Raw genomic sequence first — 16,038 nt, 5'->3', positions numbered from 1 at the left:
GCCAAGGAGCATCCTTGGGTGCTGAGCCCCATTGGTGCCGCTGCGTCCCCTGCTGGCCCCTTCCCAGGTGGCTTCCAATTAAATCCATCCTTAACAACATGGGGATGCTGGTGGCATTGAGGATGCTGCTCGCTGGGTAATGGGAGAGTGCCACAGCTCTGCTCAGACCTTCCCTGCTTCCCTCCCGGCAGCCTACAGCATCCACTGGGGGGAAAAAAGGAAAAAAATGGAAAAATCGGGGCAAAAAAAAACAAGGCAGGGGTCGGTGTCCTGCCTCTGGTGCCAGCACAGCACTGGGACGTGCCGTAACCACAAGGACAGCGGGTCAGGGCACAGCCTGGATGATAAAACCTTCACTTTTTATCCTTTTTTTTGTTGTTTTACCCTTTGTATCAGCAGGAAAAGCACCTTCTCCCCCTGCCCACCTGCAGACAGGCTCCGACTACAGGTGGAGAGATGGGCGATGGTCACTGCTTCATACTGGCAGGTGATATCAGTAGCGGCACTGATGGCCTTGGAGGTGCCCCAGGGCCAGTGAACAATGGGAATTAGGTGCTTTTCCTAATTAAATAAATACACGAAGAAGCAAAGCAGGTAGCAGTCTTTGGTGCATTCCCTCCACGAAGCCAGGCTCCGGGTGGGCTGAGGGTCCCCAAACCCCCACCCTGCTGCCCCACTGGGTGTCCCTGTGGGTCTCCTTTAGGTGCCCAGGGGAGGACTTCACCTCCAAACCAAGCCCAGGGGAGGGAGGCATGGGGGGGGGGAGGGGGGAATCTCCAGGTGAGATATGGAAGCTGAGGGGAGAAACAGAGCTAGGGGATTACACTCAGCCGATGGAATGAGGATTTCAGTGGGGAGGCTGTTGGAATGAGGCACGTGCCAAGCGTGGGCCAAGAGCAAGCCCCAAAGCACCCCTGCAGGCCTGCTGCCCCCCGCAACCTCGTGGAGGGGTTCATCCCTGGCACTAGTGAAAACTGAACGTGCTTTCCACCCTGCCTGTGTGTGCTTCTCTGCCTCCTCTCCCTGACATTACCACTTTGGCAGTAGAGATCCGCCACAGTCACCTCCTGCTCCAAGGAACGTGCTGCTCCACATTTCATTCCCAATGCATACAAAGGCTGCATTATCTAAAAGGCAAGGCGCTCCTGCCACGTGCCATCCACACATCTCATCTCCTCACTTTTCTGGGCCTCCAGTAACACCTGCAGGAGGGAAACGTAGCCAGCAAGGCTGCTGCAACCCGCTGCAGCTGCCCTGTGCACACAGAGGAGGAGGGGACTGAGAGACCTGGCCACTGCACAACACAACAAGCGCTCTGTATGAAACCACACCAACATTTATTCCTGGGTTTATCTACGTATAAAAGCTGCTGTGCAATCCCCCCCAAGGTCAGGGTGAGCAGTGGGAGCTGAGAGCACCAGCAGAGGGTCAGCAAAGTGCCCGCACACAGCATGGAGCTGAGTGATTGCTGAGGGTCATGGTAACTGATCCCCCCCCGACTGCATCCCCAGCTGAAGGCAAAGGCAGATTTCTTAAACAAAAAAATCTCCCTTTCATTACTTTTCCACAGAAATATATATATATATAAAATATATATAGGATGTTACTAATACTACACAATCACTTAAGTTACAGATTAGCCTTATATTCTTTTGAACTACTTCACACGCACACAAAAAAAAATACTGTGGCCCAAACAGGAGCTGAAAATAGCACTGTAAAAATTCCAAACTTGTGACAAGAAGGGACTTACATTAAACACCATGGGAGTTCCAGTGCTGCAGCACAGGGGACGTTCAGCAGAGCACTCTGCCTGACTCCAGCAGCTCCTGGACAAAGCTCCTACAGTTCCTGCTCATCAAAAGCAACAGGATTGTGATTTGGTTCACAGGAGACCATTTTATTGCCAACTTGAAGTGTTCCAAACCCACACCACCTGCTTGCTTTTGGCTTTTTCTTTTTTCCCCAAACGAGGCAAAAGGTTTTTTAAAAAAAAAAAATAATAATAATAATTACAATTCCAATAGTGATTTCTTTTAACTTGTCAAGCATATCTCATCAACAGGATATACAGTACAGTTCAGAAGAGTAAACATTTTAAAAGTAAGCAAACAACTTGTTGTTTTTTTTTTTTGTTTTTTTTTTGTTTTTTTTTTTTCAACCAACAAACACAATTTCTTGCTGTATTTATGCTGAACTCTCCTTTTAACATGGACAAGTTATGAAGTTAGGTTTCTTCTTCGGTACAACATGGACACTGGACTGGTACAGTCCGGGCTGGTTTTCTTCTGGTCGGTGTTGTTGAAGTTAAAGACAGCATGGAAGCTGTGGTCCTGCTGGCCATCGCCCTTCATCATCTCGCGTAGCGCTTCATGTAATCTTCAACTTTATTCCTGAAGTCCTCCTGGGGAGAAGCAGAGGCAGAATTACCACGAAATGAAGGCCCACCACTGCACAGACGCCCCGCACACACCCTACGTGTGCAAAGGACCTAATGGAAGGGATGTAACACCTTGTTTTAAACAAGATGCTGTGTGTCAGCCAGCTCCAATCCTGCCGGCAGATAGGAAAGCTGTGCATCACACTGGAGTGTTTTTGAACACACTTACAAGCTTACAAACTACGTGCCTCTGAGCCACTCCCCAGTGTCAGGCTGTCTCCAGGTACCTCGAGTTCTGCTGAAATATCACACCACCAAAAATAAGTGACGCCTTGAACTTGTGTTCAGCTCTGACAAGTTGCGGGCTGCTTTGCTGCAAACTGGGACGATTACTCATAATGGCAAACCGTGCTGGAAATCTCATTTGCAGTCATGGTGGGCACCCTGGGTATCACAGGCTGGTCCCTCACAGCAGCAAAACGAGCACCCAGACTCTCCTTGGGCAATGACAGCATTGGAGCACGTCAGTCACAGCGCTGCATCTGATACACTAAGACTTGGACTCACTGTATTAGTGAGGAATGGAGCTTGATTACAGAATAACCCGAGTTGGAAGGGAGCCATAAGGACCATCAGGTCTGATTCCACACATCAGTGCAAGAAGGCAACACCACCCATCTTTCAGGACAGTAACCCAAATTAAGACCCTTTCTAACATGTTTTTTTTTCTGGTTTTGCAACCATCTACGACTGCTGACACTCTTGCTTACAGCTCCCATTTGCTGGGAGCTGGATGGGTTAACAGAGGGCTCCGTGGTGCCCGCTGCCCTGGGTCACTAAAACAAGCTGGGAAGATGGCCAAGAAATAGCACTGAACATGCAACAGAGCCAGCTGCATCTCTACTGTAACTACAGTACCTACAGGTGGCTCAGGAGCCGGTCCCATGCTTTTCAACGGACAGACAGGGCCTCTGAACTCAACTCACAGCAGGTGGACCTCGGCCAAGGGGTGCTCCAGGACTCCACGCCCTCACTTACAAGTTATCACCAGACGAAGGAGCTGACAGCACTGGTGAGAATGCCTTACGGCTGTCCTTGCTGTATGTGAAGGAGGTTCTCATTACGGAGCTGTAATATTCCATCTTCACATGCCATATGGCTCAACAGTCCCTGATTAACAGTGTGCACTTTCCTACGTGCACATCTGTTGGTGTGCAGCACTGAATAATCAGAAGCAAGGAATTAGTCAGAGCAGTCTGTATTCTGCATGACAAAGAGGAGCACGGGATCCTGCAGGAGTGCTAAGGGAGAGCAGGAGCGGGGCTGGGGCGGGCAGTGCATGCAAGCACCCATCACCATGTTAGGTGAGAGCCCTGCTGCTCTCTGCCCCCTGCTTTTAACCTACGAAGGAGGATCCTAAGTCCTGCACCCCATGGTCTGGATGCTGAGAGGGAGAAGAGTGGGAGACTGCTGCTGCCAGGGACCCATCTGCTGGGCTCCTGCCTTGTCCCTGCTGGGACAGCTGCCTGCCCCATCAGTGGCACTGTTAGGCCACTGTAAGGGGAGAGGGCTGATTGTTGCTGTGACATTTGACTACAGCAGCACAGATGCTACAGTGCACGACGCTCCATCAGAAGCAACCCCGGCCAGCCATTAAGCCTTGAAAGGCCATCAGGGAATGCTGAAAATACTTTTTAAAGCTTTTCAAAAGGGAAATCTAATTTTAATTTGCCTTTCATCAACTTCAGGGCGCAGCGTTTCCATCACGAGCTTGGAGATAGCACACAGATGGAGTAAGAGGCTGCCAGTGCTGCCCATGGGTTTTCCCAGTGGGGAGGTGGGGTGTTGGGGAGAAGCAAGGCTGGGCTTTATGCCTGGGAGCAGCACCTGCAGCCCTGTCTTGCTTGGGATGGAAGGTCAGCAGAAGAGAGCAACAGCCCAGGGATGAGCAAGAGCTGGTGGATACCCACGATGTGGCAGTGTCTGCTTTAGACCCATGCATGAGCAAAAAGCCATTTTGGAGCAGACCTAAAGCAGTTTTGCCCCGAGCTGCAGGGAGGTCAGAGCGGTACGTGAGCACAACGGGTCCATGGGGAAGTATGTACTGCATGAGTAATGCTGGCCAAACCCCTGCTTCATCTGCTGAGAATCACACCGGGGCATCGATCGACCGAAGGGAAACTCAGAATTAATCAGCAGATGAAGAGTGTGATATATGAGCCACAACATATTTCACAATATCACTGTGCTGAAAACTGGGTTACAGCACAGACCAAAGTCCAGCACTCACTGAGCTTCTGTTTGAACACAACAAGCTTGGAGCTTTCTGAAAAAGCTGCCGTCTCAGAGTTGTTTTATTTAAGAATATGGACCCACATAATAACACCAAATAGTAATTTAAACCTCCGCTATTTCAACACGACATTATTTTAGTCCAAAGTTTATCAGCAGGGTTAAATCCCAAATGGTTTCCGTTAGGACCCTCTTTATGGCTTCAACTGAAAGGCATGTTAGTGGAATACTGGGCTCTACCACTCACCAGTAAGCAAGCCACAGTCTGCTCATGTTGCTCAGCCCCACTCAGTGCTTTGGGAGGAGGACACAATAATTGGCTAGGTTTGCCTATTAACCCTGTAGAACACATTTAGAGCAACCTTTCTTTTCCATCTTGTAGGAAAAAATTAGTCTTCACATCCATCAGCCCCTGCACTCCCACTCTCTTTTAGAAAGGAGCTGAATGAAACACAAAGATCTCCAGGATCAGGCCTTTTTCCAATCCATATTCCTACCTCGCTGTGATTTTCTTGGCACTGTTTCATTTAGAGCTCAGCTTCTACATCATTTTACACATTTTCTGAGCCCTGTAATTACATTTCAGTTGCACGAAGGAGGACTTGGAGAGAAGGGAGGGTGAAAAACAGCACAGTGTCCCCGCCACACTCACACCAGTCTCTGTGCAGTCAGACATTTTGGACATTTTTCCCCCAAACTGCTGCTCTCACAGGTCAACTGTCTGAACTGATGCAAGAGAACTGATGGGAGTGGTGGCACTGATGCACCTGCTGGACTGCTGCTCAGGGAGGAGGCCAATGTGCACCATGCAAAGTGAAGCACTTTGAGGTGCTCAGCAGACAAAAAGGCCATGGATTAGGAGGCGTGAAAGCTGCTGAGGTGGTCAGGGCCTACAGCTAAGTCTTGCAGAGGAAGATTCGAGCCCAAGCACAGCATCACCACCACCCTCACCTTCCAAAGAGGAGTCCTCACTCGGCTCCTGGGAGTGCTCTGGTCCTCCAGCTGCAGAGCCAAGTGACTCAGGCTTTGCCCTGACTCTCACTGATCTGCTTTGTAATGCTTACGCTTTAGCCAGGTTGCTGAAGACAAGAACATCCACCTGGGTCTGTACTGAGTCATTTCCACGTGGCCCTGGGCAAAACTACGCTCCCCACCGGCAAGCACAGAGCTGCTCTGCTCCTGGAAGCCTTGCTGATACAGCTGTTGGAACTGCCTGCAGGAAACAGCCCTGAAAAACAATCACCTCAATCATCCCAAATTACAAACACACTTCCACCTGTGAGGATGTCACTCATTCCCAAGAGAGGATATGTCTTCAGGATCTGACATCTTAATGGCTAAATGACCACAGCGGAGGAAATCAGAGTTGTCTGGGTCTGGCGAGAGAGTTTTCGCAAGTCATCCCCTCCACAAGTCATGCCCTGGAGGCACAGGGAGGGGGAGCTCAGCACAGACTTCTCCCAAAGCCACGCATTTGTCTGCAGAACGGGAAACAGCAGCTTTCCTACCTGCCTAGCACACGTAAATCAAAAGGTTGCAAACATCTGCATTTCTGCCATCACCTCAGCCAGTCAAACCACCTGCAAAAGCTTCATCAACTTCAGGGAGGCAGAAAGAGGCTCCATCCGTAATCAAAGCGTTATGAAAGGTGGGTAATGGTTTCTATAAATACCATTAGAATTAGAAGAGGAACTTTTTTGCTATTTACATCCGCTAGCACAATTAGCAGTTGTGTCGTTGCTCATTTGCACACGCTGCTCAATGCACTCTATGCTCAGCAGGGGAAGGTTTCAAGGCTGTCATATGGATGCAGCACAAAATGGGGAGGAAATCCAAGGAAAACACACAAATGCTGGGGGAAAAACAAAATGCAGAGCCTTCGTGGTCGCTGCAATTTCAGCACAACCACCATCAAACAGGGAGGCTGGCTGTGCTAAGGAAGTGAAGGATTTCCTGTAGTAAACAAGGAGATCACTAAATGCAGTGACTCACAGGGTGCGCTCTTTTGCAAAGATGGGTTTGGACTGGGATGGTTCTGTTGTTCCTACTAAGACAGCTCAGCTGCGATCAAAGCAATGAAAAACAAACAGCAAAAAATAAGCAGCTTCCAAAAAAACCCACTTCAATACCTCAGGAAGACTTTGTGGGTGCATCTAATTAGAGCAATTCTTCAGCGTTTCATAACCCCTCTTAGAAAACATTGGGACAGAGATACTTGGCTCAGTATCCAGGAATAAATGCAAGCTGCTTTCTTTTTCTTTTTCTTTTTTAACCTGAAGAAGGTTATAAAGCCCTCACTCTTCCATCACATCACAGTTCTGTGCTGTTCTTGAAGATCATGTTCAGAACCAGCTTCTTCCTATTAGCAAGAGAAATCCCAGCACGACCAGGGGCAGCGTGGAGCTATCAGTTTAAACATGGGAATGAGGTTAAGTGGAAAACCTTATACCCAACAATGGACAAAGGCAGATCCCAGTCCAACAGAAGCTGAAACACGAGAATGTAAACAGCACAGCAAGGACGAGGCTGCACTAATCTAAGCAACGCATTGACTCAAATATTCTGCAATGCAAACAACATTAAAATGAGGGCCTGACAATGCCAGCTTGAAGCAAACATAATGAGAGCGAGACGTGGGCATGCCTCCCCTTGTTAGCTGCAACAATACCCTCTCTTGACGAGCACAAGCAGCCTTTCTGTTGCCTGCTCCTCCTTGAGCTAAGAGCCAATTGCATCAATCGAGCTGTTGACAAAGTCCAGCTCCGAACAAGCTGAAGATAAAAACATACTAATTTGTGTCCTACATTCTTAGATGCACAAATCAAAAGGCTGGAGAGTTCCTGGAGGCACGGATCTATTCTGGTCACTCTCTCTGGAAGAGCAGCAGAATAAAATAAACGTACATGGAACTGGTCAAGGGACGGAGGCGTCCTGGCTCAACAAGTCAGCTGTGTTTGTGGTACGAAGGGCAGTGTTGGAAGGTTTGGCACTCCGTGGAACCTGCAAGTCTGACACAGATTGCAGCTCAAACACACAAATCTGCTCCAGCAATTTCGGGGATCACCAGCTGGGATTCTGGGTAAAAGAGAGGCACCAAGACAACAAAATGAAGCGAAAGAAGGGGCAAAGGTAGTAAGAGGGTCAAGTTGTAGCCTACTGATGTCCATACACACTTTTTGGGCAAAGATGAATGGGATCATCCTGCAGGAAGAACCATCTGGAGAGCTGTCCTGAAGTCTCCTGACATATCTCAGCCAGAGAGGAAGTATCAGTGAAGACCAAGAGATTCCTGAAGTGTTGTAACGATTAATCATAACGTTTGTCAAAACATTTCTTACAATAAGAAGTTTCAAATAGCAGTATCTTCTTACTGTTTCCGTGGGTATATATAGAACTCCTCAGATGATCTCAAACTCCTCTCTCCCATAGCCCCACGTCCCACAGCAAATTCATGGGCACTTTCTTTTTCACTGGAATTTCTTCGTAAGAAATGAGCGACGCCGCAAAGTCAGCTATGATACAGCACAGAATTCAACAATGATTTGGGTTTTTGTTGCTTTTTTTTTTTTAACCATGGTACTGTTTCCTTGAGAATTAATAATAATACAAGATGAAGCAGCAGCCGTTTCAAAGCCTTGACTTCAGTTACCACTATAGCAACCTGAATAGCACAACTCTCACACATCAGTGCAAGGCTGGTGCTGACAACGAGCATGTTGAGCAAAGATCCCCTAAAAATTACTGCATACCAGAGTCTGATTGCTGATGAATTCAAATACGGTCAAACAAGATAGAGGAAAAAAGACAGACGCATGCGAAAATATGCAGATCTTGTGATCAGTATGAAGTAATGGAACTCCCCTTGGTGTCTGAATTGCTGGTGGATACTTACCTCTACCAGAATAAAGCCTCGTTTAGTCAGTGTGCTTATTGGCAACCCACACATTCTTACCCACACAGCTGCAGAATAGCCAGCAAAATCAAGACAGGGCTATAAAACATACATTCAGCAAGCAAAGACAACACGATCTGCCTGCCTACAGACTTGCCAACTATCACTGCTACTCTCCTCGTCCCACCACAATGCAGCTTCCATGATATTCCTCCTCTCTCCAGTTCCCTCATCCTTCTGGTCTCCTTCCCAGCAGTTGGATGAAAGTAAAATGCATCCTCTATGTGCCCTCATGGGCCAAGGGCATCTCACCTGCTGTGGATGCCAGTGTGGGCTCACACCGACCTCCAGCCTTGAAGACAACATCCCACTGGATGCTTCCCTGCTGAGTGACCTTCCCTAGCTGACTTTACCTTGAGCACAGGGGCTGGACCAGACCATCCAGGGGGTCGTGCCTCCCTCAGCAACTCCATTGCTTTGTGAAACGCCTCCTGAAAACGTCTCAGAACTGTTACAGAACAGACAGTCCTCATAATGTGATTCAGAATTGTTTACTTGGTTACAGTGGATGTAAGCAAGGGAGAAGAAATACATGTTTGTATCAAGACCTTTACCTTCACGTTAAATTAAAACCACAAGCTTCTCATGTAACCTGCCAGCTGCCTAACAATTTCCCAGCATCTCCTTACTCATTATCATCAGTATTCATCATTTTATATCTCTTCCAATTATTTCGCTGCTGCCGTGGGAATATTAGACTGACAGTCTCCAAAACAATACTCAACTTTTATCAGAGAATTCAAGGGAAAACAGAAATCCTTCAGAAGCGATCGTGGCAGAGGTTGACACATCCACCTGTACTGTGACGCACCAAAGACAGGAATAATTTGTTACAAGTATAATTTCTAATATTGAAAAATGGAGGAGAAATTGTTGGGCTTGTCAAACTCAGTAATTCCTTTACTCTCAGCTCCACAGAAATGCTTTTGTTCTACACCTAATTACTATTATCTCATATTCCAGTAGGTGCAAGACCAGATTGTTTAGCGTATGGATGACTCCTCCTTCCTCCCCCTCCCCAGCTGCAGTTTTACACTCTAGTAAATCTGAATACTTGAAACAACCTGAAGGGCCCTGCAATTCTGCATCTCTCCCCACTTATAATTGACACTAATCATGTAAATGGATTGCTCTAATGATCAAGACAAGAACCCACTTTTCTTCTTTCACCTTTTTTTATGTGTGCTGCACCGCCCTGCTCAGGAAGCCATCCCTCCTGATGGCAGCCTTTCTTTTTCTTTTTAAGATAACAGCCACTGACTTTAATCACACGCATGATAGAATTTTCCTCCAGCCAAGGAATAACAGCTGGGACTGCCTGAAGAACACAATACTTACACCAGCTAGAGAGACACGAGAGTGAGTTACTGTTAGGAGCTCAGTCTTAAGACATGCATCAATTTCCTTGCTGACCGTTCTCTGTTTATCACATCATGCACTCCACTGTGGGGTAATGCTGCTAAGAGGTTAGAAAGTAAAACACTAGCGCGAGTCTCAGCTTTGCAGCACCATGATGATTTAAGCCAAAGTCCAATCTTAGTTCTGAAAAATAGCACCTCATTGGGACTCACAGACCTACCACGCTCAGATTCCTCAGGTGGTTCCAAACTTCATCTTCTCTTACGATGGGATCAGCATTGCTCCCCCAGTTCCTACCTTCTAAAATACATCCAAGTGTGGTTTACTGACTCCTCCTCCTATTAAATGTAACTCCTGTTTATTTTTCAAGAGAGATTTCAGCTCCTAGGTTCACATGCTCGATGATATTAAAGAATCAGAGGCAGCTGTTGTTTTCTACAACAAGCAACGTAATACTTTGGAAGTTATAAAGGACTTATTTTTAGTTGGGTGATAGGCTAATACCCCAGCAGTGTTAGAGCAGTGCTTTAGTGCTAGAGCAATGCAAGAAAACCAGTTACCTACAGCAGCTGTTAGCTTTTCTGATAAGGAAATCCAGTAGGGTCCTTGGTTAATGGGTGCTGGATGGGCAGTTGATGTTAACAAGTAGTGACTCTGATGGTGACAACCAGCCATGTGACTGCAGAGCTACAAGAACAGGGGTCATGAACACACCATACACTCAACGCCACGCTGTGGGCTCACGTGTGATAGCTGACTTGTAGGCTCTGCTGACTGATCCATCACACAGAAAGAAGTTTGCACGTTACATGCTGAATGCACAATATTGAAATAAAGCTCCTTCTAGGCTCCAGAAGGCAAAAATATCCTGGCTTTACAGATTTTGTTACTGAATATTCACACTGCTGACAACGTATTTGGCACGGCACGATATGCTTGAGTTTGCAGGTTGTGCCCAAGCCTGCCAACACAGGGCTGGATCCCACAGAGAACAGCCACCCTCTGACAACACCTCACTTGGCAGCTGTAACCCATCCACTGCCCTCCTTTTCCTTTGCTGACACAGTACTGGAGGTTGGTGCTGGCACAGTGCTGACAAGAGATGCCAGGAGAATTTTTGCATTGCTTATCTGCCACTTTCTTATGCCACACACGGCAGATCAGCAAGTGAAATTTCAGGCTATTTCAACAAATATTCCGTGTGCCTGACTGAACTGCACGCAAACTTGGGTTTGTAGCTAAAGATACTGTCACATATTATCCCTTCATAGCGTCCAAGTGAGCCGTCTGCTGCCTACCCAGAAGTGCTGGCAGAGGCTCTTGCTCAGGATGCAGCAGAGTGTGAGCATGCAATCACCACCTTTCATCAAGGAACATCCAGCACCAAGTACTCTAAGCAACGCCGAGAATGCTGATTGACCCAATTTCTTCATGTGTCCCCATGAAATTTCTCCCTTGCTGCCTCTGCCTGACAGGTGTGCCTGCATCTGGAGCTCTAGTCATTTTGGAACAGGAAGCTACTCATTCGCTCCCAATCAATTACAGAACAAATTGGATGAAGGTTGATATTCAAGCAAGCTGCATAAAGCTGTCAGTCACAAATTTGACGAGCACTCAGCAGGAAACAGGCTGATAAGCTGATGTGCCAGATCTCATAAGTCTTGCACAGTTAGCAAAGTACCGGGCTATTCCATCACCCACAGGGAGCTGGATTGGATGATCCTTCCATCTTGGGATATTCAGAGATTCTATCATCGCCTTGGAGCTAGATACCTTGTTACATCCTTCCAGAAGCAGCTAAGACACATTTTGTTCTTATCTCTATCTGATGCAAGATTACACCAGAGTGCATTAGCTCAACATGTCACTAAGAGCTTCCCATCCCCTTCCACACTTTGTTCTTACATACAGGAAACAGAGAAGCACGTCAGGTAGGCTGTATTCTGTCTGCATTGCATCTCTGAGTCTTGTAAGAATAATTAATACAATGCCATGAGTCATGCTGAAGCAGGAAGGACAGCTAGCTCACAGCGCTCTCTGAAACTGCTGCTGTACGATCAACACAAGATTAAAAGACTCAACCTGGATTCTGAATGTTCCCAATGCTTTTTAAATTGAAAGAGAAATGGATGGCATCCAGCACTTTGCACATCTAGATGCACAGCATAACTTATTTGTTTTCCAAGCTAGAAGCAATATCAAACATCAATCTGATCCTTCTGCCCTGCTAATAAATTGATAAGGATGCTTTCACAATATTCTGGAGGGAACAAAACTGTGCTTTGTTCACCTACAGCCTCCACTCATTTGGCTCGATGGATGAAATCTGGGTTCATTATAAAGACTTCTGCAGCTTTTTGTTTGTTATGCCCTTATGCTAGCGGGCAGAATTTGGAGAACAGACTTGAAAAATAGTACAAGAATGTGCCTACTTTTTAACCTCCCGACCAGAATGTATCTAACAGCTGGGTATTTTCACTGTGGGGCAACAGAACAGATGCTGGCACTCAGCTATCTGGAAAGATAGATCCAATGTACTCTGACTTGCTAAAGGAAAGCATGTAAAGCTTGCAGAAGGAGATCACAAAACTACACTGACCTTTTAAATCCCTACTTCTACCCCACAAGTATGAAAAAGCCCACACAGTACACTTACAGAAGCCATAACTTGTAACGTTGTTCACTCAGAGCCCTCAATTTGCCAAAATTGATGCTGTGATGACTTCCAGGTTGGACATAAGGTCATTGGAACGCGTTCTTCTAACTAGGGCATCCAGCCAGATGTTCTCACCACACCTGGGGGCTTTGCTTTGATCTGTGCATGCAGGAAATATCACTAAATGAAAAAGCAGAGAGCACAACCCAGAACAGAAGAGTTACCAAGAAACACAACTGTCTCGCTAGCAGGAGCCAAGCCACAACCTAAAACATCTCACTTTTAATCAAAAGCATTTCCACCCAACAGAGCTGCCAAGCTTATTGCACAGACACGTAAATGATAATTTAGCAAGAAGGTCTTCAACAAGATCTGGTAGCAGGGACTGAAAATCCTCCCACACCAAGCAGAAAGAGCAGCCCAAGTGTCTGCTCAGATCTGCCTCATGGTGGTAACTCTTCCCCTTGCTGCTGCAGGGAGGAGCACTGCCAGCTCTGGGAGAGCTCCAGCTCTGAGGAAGGAGCACCTCCTCTGCTCTCTGTGCACCGAAGCCTCAGGGAAGCAGTGCAAAGAGAAACCACTGACACTCCTGTATGTCTTCAGAAACAGCCAAAGCAAGGGCTTTTCCTCAGTGCTGTGCCACCAAGGTGACAACACAAGTCACCAAGGCACGCTCCATTCCATCTCCCCACCACATCCACCTGCAGCTAGACATGGAGCTGAGAATTGCTCCCTGCCTCACACAAACACCCAGCACAACCATCCCCCATCTGGTTTCTCTTCCAGCACCTGCTCAAACACGCTCCTAACAACAAGGAATGTTTTAAAGAAAGCCCAAAATGAACTTCGAGGCAATGTTTTCAAAGAATTTCTCTGTTCTAAGGCGGATTTGCCAGCTGTCTTGAGCCATCACTAAGCCTAAGAAATGAAAATAGTAATCACAGTTCGACTGCTATTAACTGTAAAAATCACAATTCATGATCAGAATTTTACAAATATCATCAGCACTTCTTGCATACAAAATGTCAAATGCTTGGGATACAGGAGAAGATTAACAAGGTGCATGGCTGTGATGGACAAATGCTAGCAAAGGCAGCAAGTCTGGCACAGAGAACAGGGCACAGACAGCACACTGGTGAATTCAATAAGCATTATCTTCTACAAACACACTGGGGAAGGCATTAGAAAAAAAAAAAAAACCAGAAGAATTTTCCAATGAAATCTTTTGGAGTGTGCTGCTGAGAACCAAACTGATCTGCTCAGAAACAAGCATTCGGATACAATCAGGATATAACTTGAGTGATGTATAGCTGGTGTTTCACTTCTGGCATATGCATATGGTCTTGAATATTTTGCAAAATAAAGATGTTTCCACTGCTTTCAATTTATTCAAGGAATACCATCAAAGGAAAAGACCTATTTCACATAATTATTAATTGTTTGGAAAATAGAATGCTTGTCTAGACCTTCTTCTAATGTTTTTTTTTTGTCCTTGCTCCTGGGTTCTGATTCCCATATCACATATTTCTGATGTGAACAACAGAGCAGGAAAGTGGGGACGATGCTGAAAACACCAGGTGAGGCAAAACCTGTCATCCTTCAGTTCCTCCCTTTGTCAGTGCAGCACTTGAGCCTGAAATGATGGTTTTAAACTCCATTTTCAAACTTTGGTGATGCTAGAAGCCATCCAATACTCAACTGCATTCAAATCCCTTGTAATGCTTTTCAAGCACAGATTTCTGTGTCCTCACTGCGTCTCCAGCAGGTTGGGCTTTCCATGCAAATCGCATCCAAAATGAGAAAAACATCTTTTCAGTTGTGAGAGAGATCCTGACAGGTTACTGTCAGGAAGGAAACTCTGGTCTCCAAAAAATCAACACCATTTTAACAGCAGAAATTGAGCACAAGGAGTCCGCAAAGACAGATGCCTCACTCACAAAATGCCTCTGACATAAAAACGTACATGAGAAAAAGAAAAGCTATGACAGAGACATAGAGAAGTTAAACCATGATTCTATGAATCAGCTAAGTGAATTAACTTGAACCAGAAGACACGAGGAAGGGCTGATGATTTTGTTTTCCAAGCATTCAAGTTTTAATTTTTGTGTTACTGTTTGGCTGCTTAGTCTCCAAAGCAAGCACTGTAAAAGTCAGCACTTACATCATGCTTTTCATTCGGATGCGTCAGATAACATCTCTAATGGCCAAGTCTTCTGATACATCAAATTAGATGAATGGAAACAAAACTGAAGTCTGAAAATACTTTCACCCAGAGGGTGGTGAGGCACTGGCACAGGTTGCCCAAGGAGGCTGTGGATGCCCCATCTCTGCAGGCATTCAAGGCCAGGCTGGATGTGGCTCTGGGCAGCCTGGGCTGCTGGCTGGTGACCCTGCACACAGCAGGGGGTTGGAACTGGATGAGCACTGTGGTTCTTTTCAACCCAGGCCATTCTATGAAGATCAATCACGAGAGAAAGAACAATCCAAATTTACAAACACTACTTTGTTGCAAATGCATTTCTTCAGCTACACAGAAAAGTGGATTTTCAAGGTAGACTTAAATCTTAAATCCAAATGTAATTACGTCTCTATTATGTACAGGCACAGAAATAAAAAGCCGAGAGGATGAAAGTGCAGCTGGCACTGACACTGACAGGAAAAGTCTTTTGCAGGATAAATTGGAAACGATTGCACAGGGTGCAAATTCTGGGTCTTTTTAACTCTCTGAAGGCATTATCAGTGTGAGGATAAAATCACTCCAAGTTCTAGCAGAGAAGCATGACTTCAGATGCACTTAGCACCATGTCTGCTAGGCAGGCAGCAATGCCCATTAGCACAGCAGGGAAGGGAAAGCACAGGGCTCCTGGCTGGTGGGACAGAAAGTTGGTAAAAACTGGGGTTAGATTCTAAAAACATGCAAATGTGGGGGTGAAATTGAGTTTACTGTATTTCCAAAGGGATGCCTAGAGATACTCTAGGATCTATCTTTGTTTTCTTACCTTTTCACCTTTATTTTCAAGCAGACCCCTTGCTGACTACTTTCTCTTTTGATGACTTTCCTATTCTCAGGATATACACCTGTGTCCCCTCAGGAACATCTCAGGTGCTCCTGGTTCTCACCCAATAGCCCAAGGAAGACTTTGGGACATCACGACTGCTCTATAAAAGTGCTGAACTGTTTGCTACTAAAGCTCTCCAGTGAGATTTGTAATCTATTGCTGTTTTAATTATTAATGCTATTTCTAATGGAATTACATTGGCATGCTCAGTTGTGAGGATGAGAAGACTTTCCTCAGGCAATTCAAGGAAAACATTCATCTCAGAAGACTCATTAAAACAGCCTCCAAAGGCAGCACACAACTGGGAGGAGGACGTTTTTTAAGCCTAGTTCCCTAAAGG

General features: G+C 46.2%; 1 protein-coding gene across 3 annotated transcripts in view; it reads right to left on the bottom strand.

Moving 5' to 3' along the window:
* Positions 1-1,954: 1,954 nt before the first annotated feature.
* UBE2F (ubiquitin conjugating enzyme E2 F (putative)) overlaps positions 1,955-16,038 on the bottom strand; it is a gene marked incomplete at its 5' end in the record, with an annotated part of 62,902 nt that continues 48,818 nt past the window's right edge. For all 3 annotated transcript variants that reach the window (XM_079539356.1, XM_079539358.1, XM_079539357.1), the window contains one exon: positions 1,955-2,404. In XM_079539356.1, coding sequence (XP_079395482.1) covers positions 2,354-2,404 — 51 coding nt within the window. In that variant the 3' untranslated portion in view covers positions 1,955-2,353. The remainder of the gene's footprint in view (positions 2,405-16,038) is intronic.

The sequence above is a fragment of the Tetrao urogallus genome (assembly GCF_951394365.1).
Source record: "Tetrao urogallus genome assembly, chromosome: 8".
Lineage (NCBI taxonomy): Eukaryota > Metazoa > Chordata > Aves > Galliformes > Phasianidae > Tetrao > Tetrao urogallus.
The sequence above is the reverse complement of the archived record's forward strand: the minus strand, read 5'-3'. Positions and strand labels throughout refer to the sequence as shown.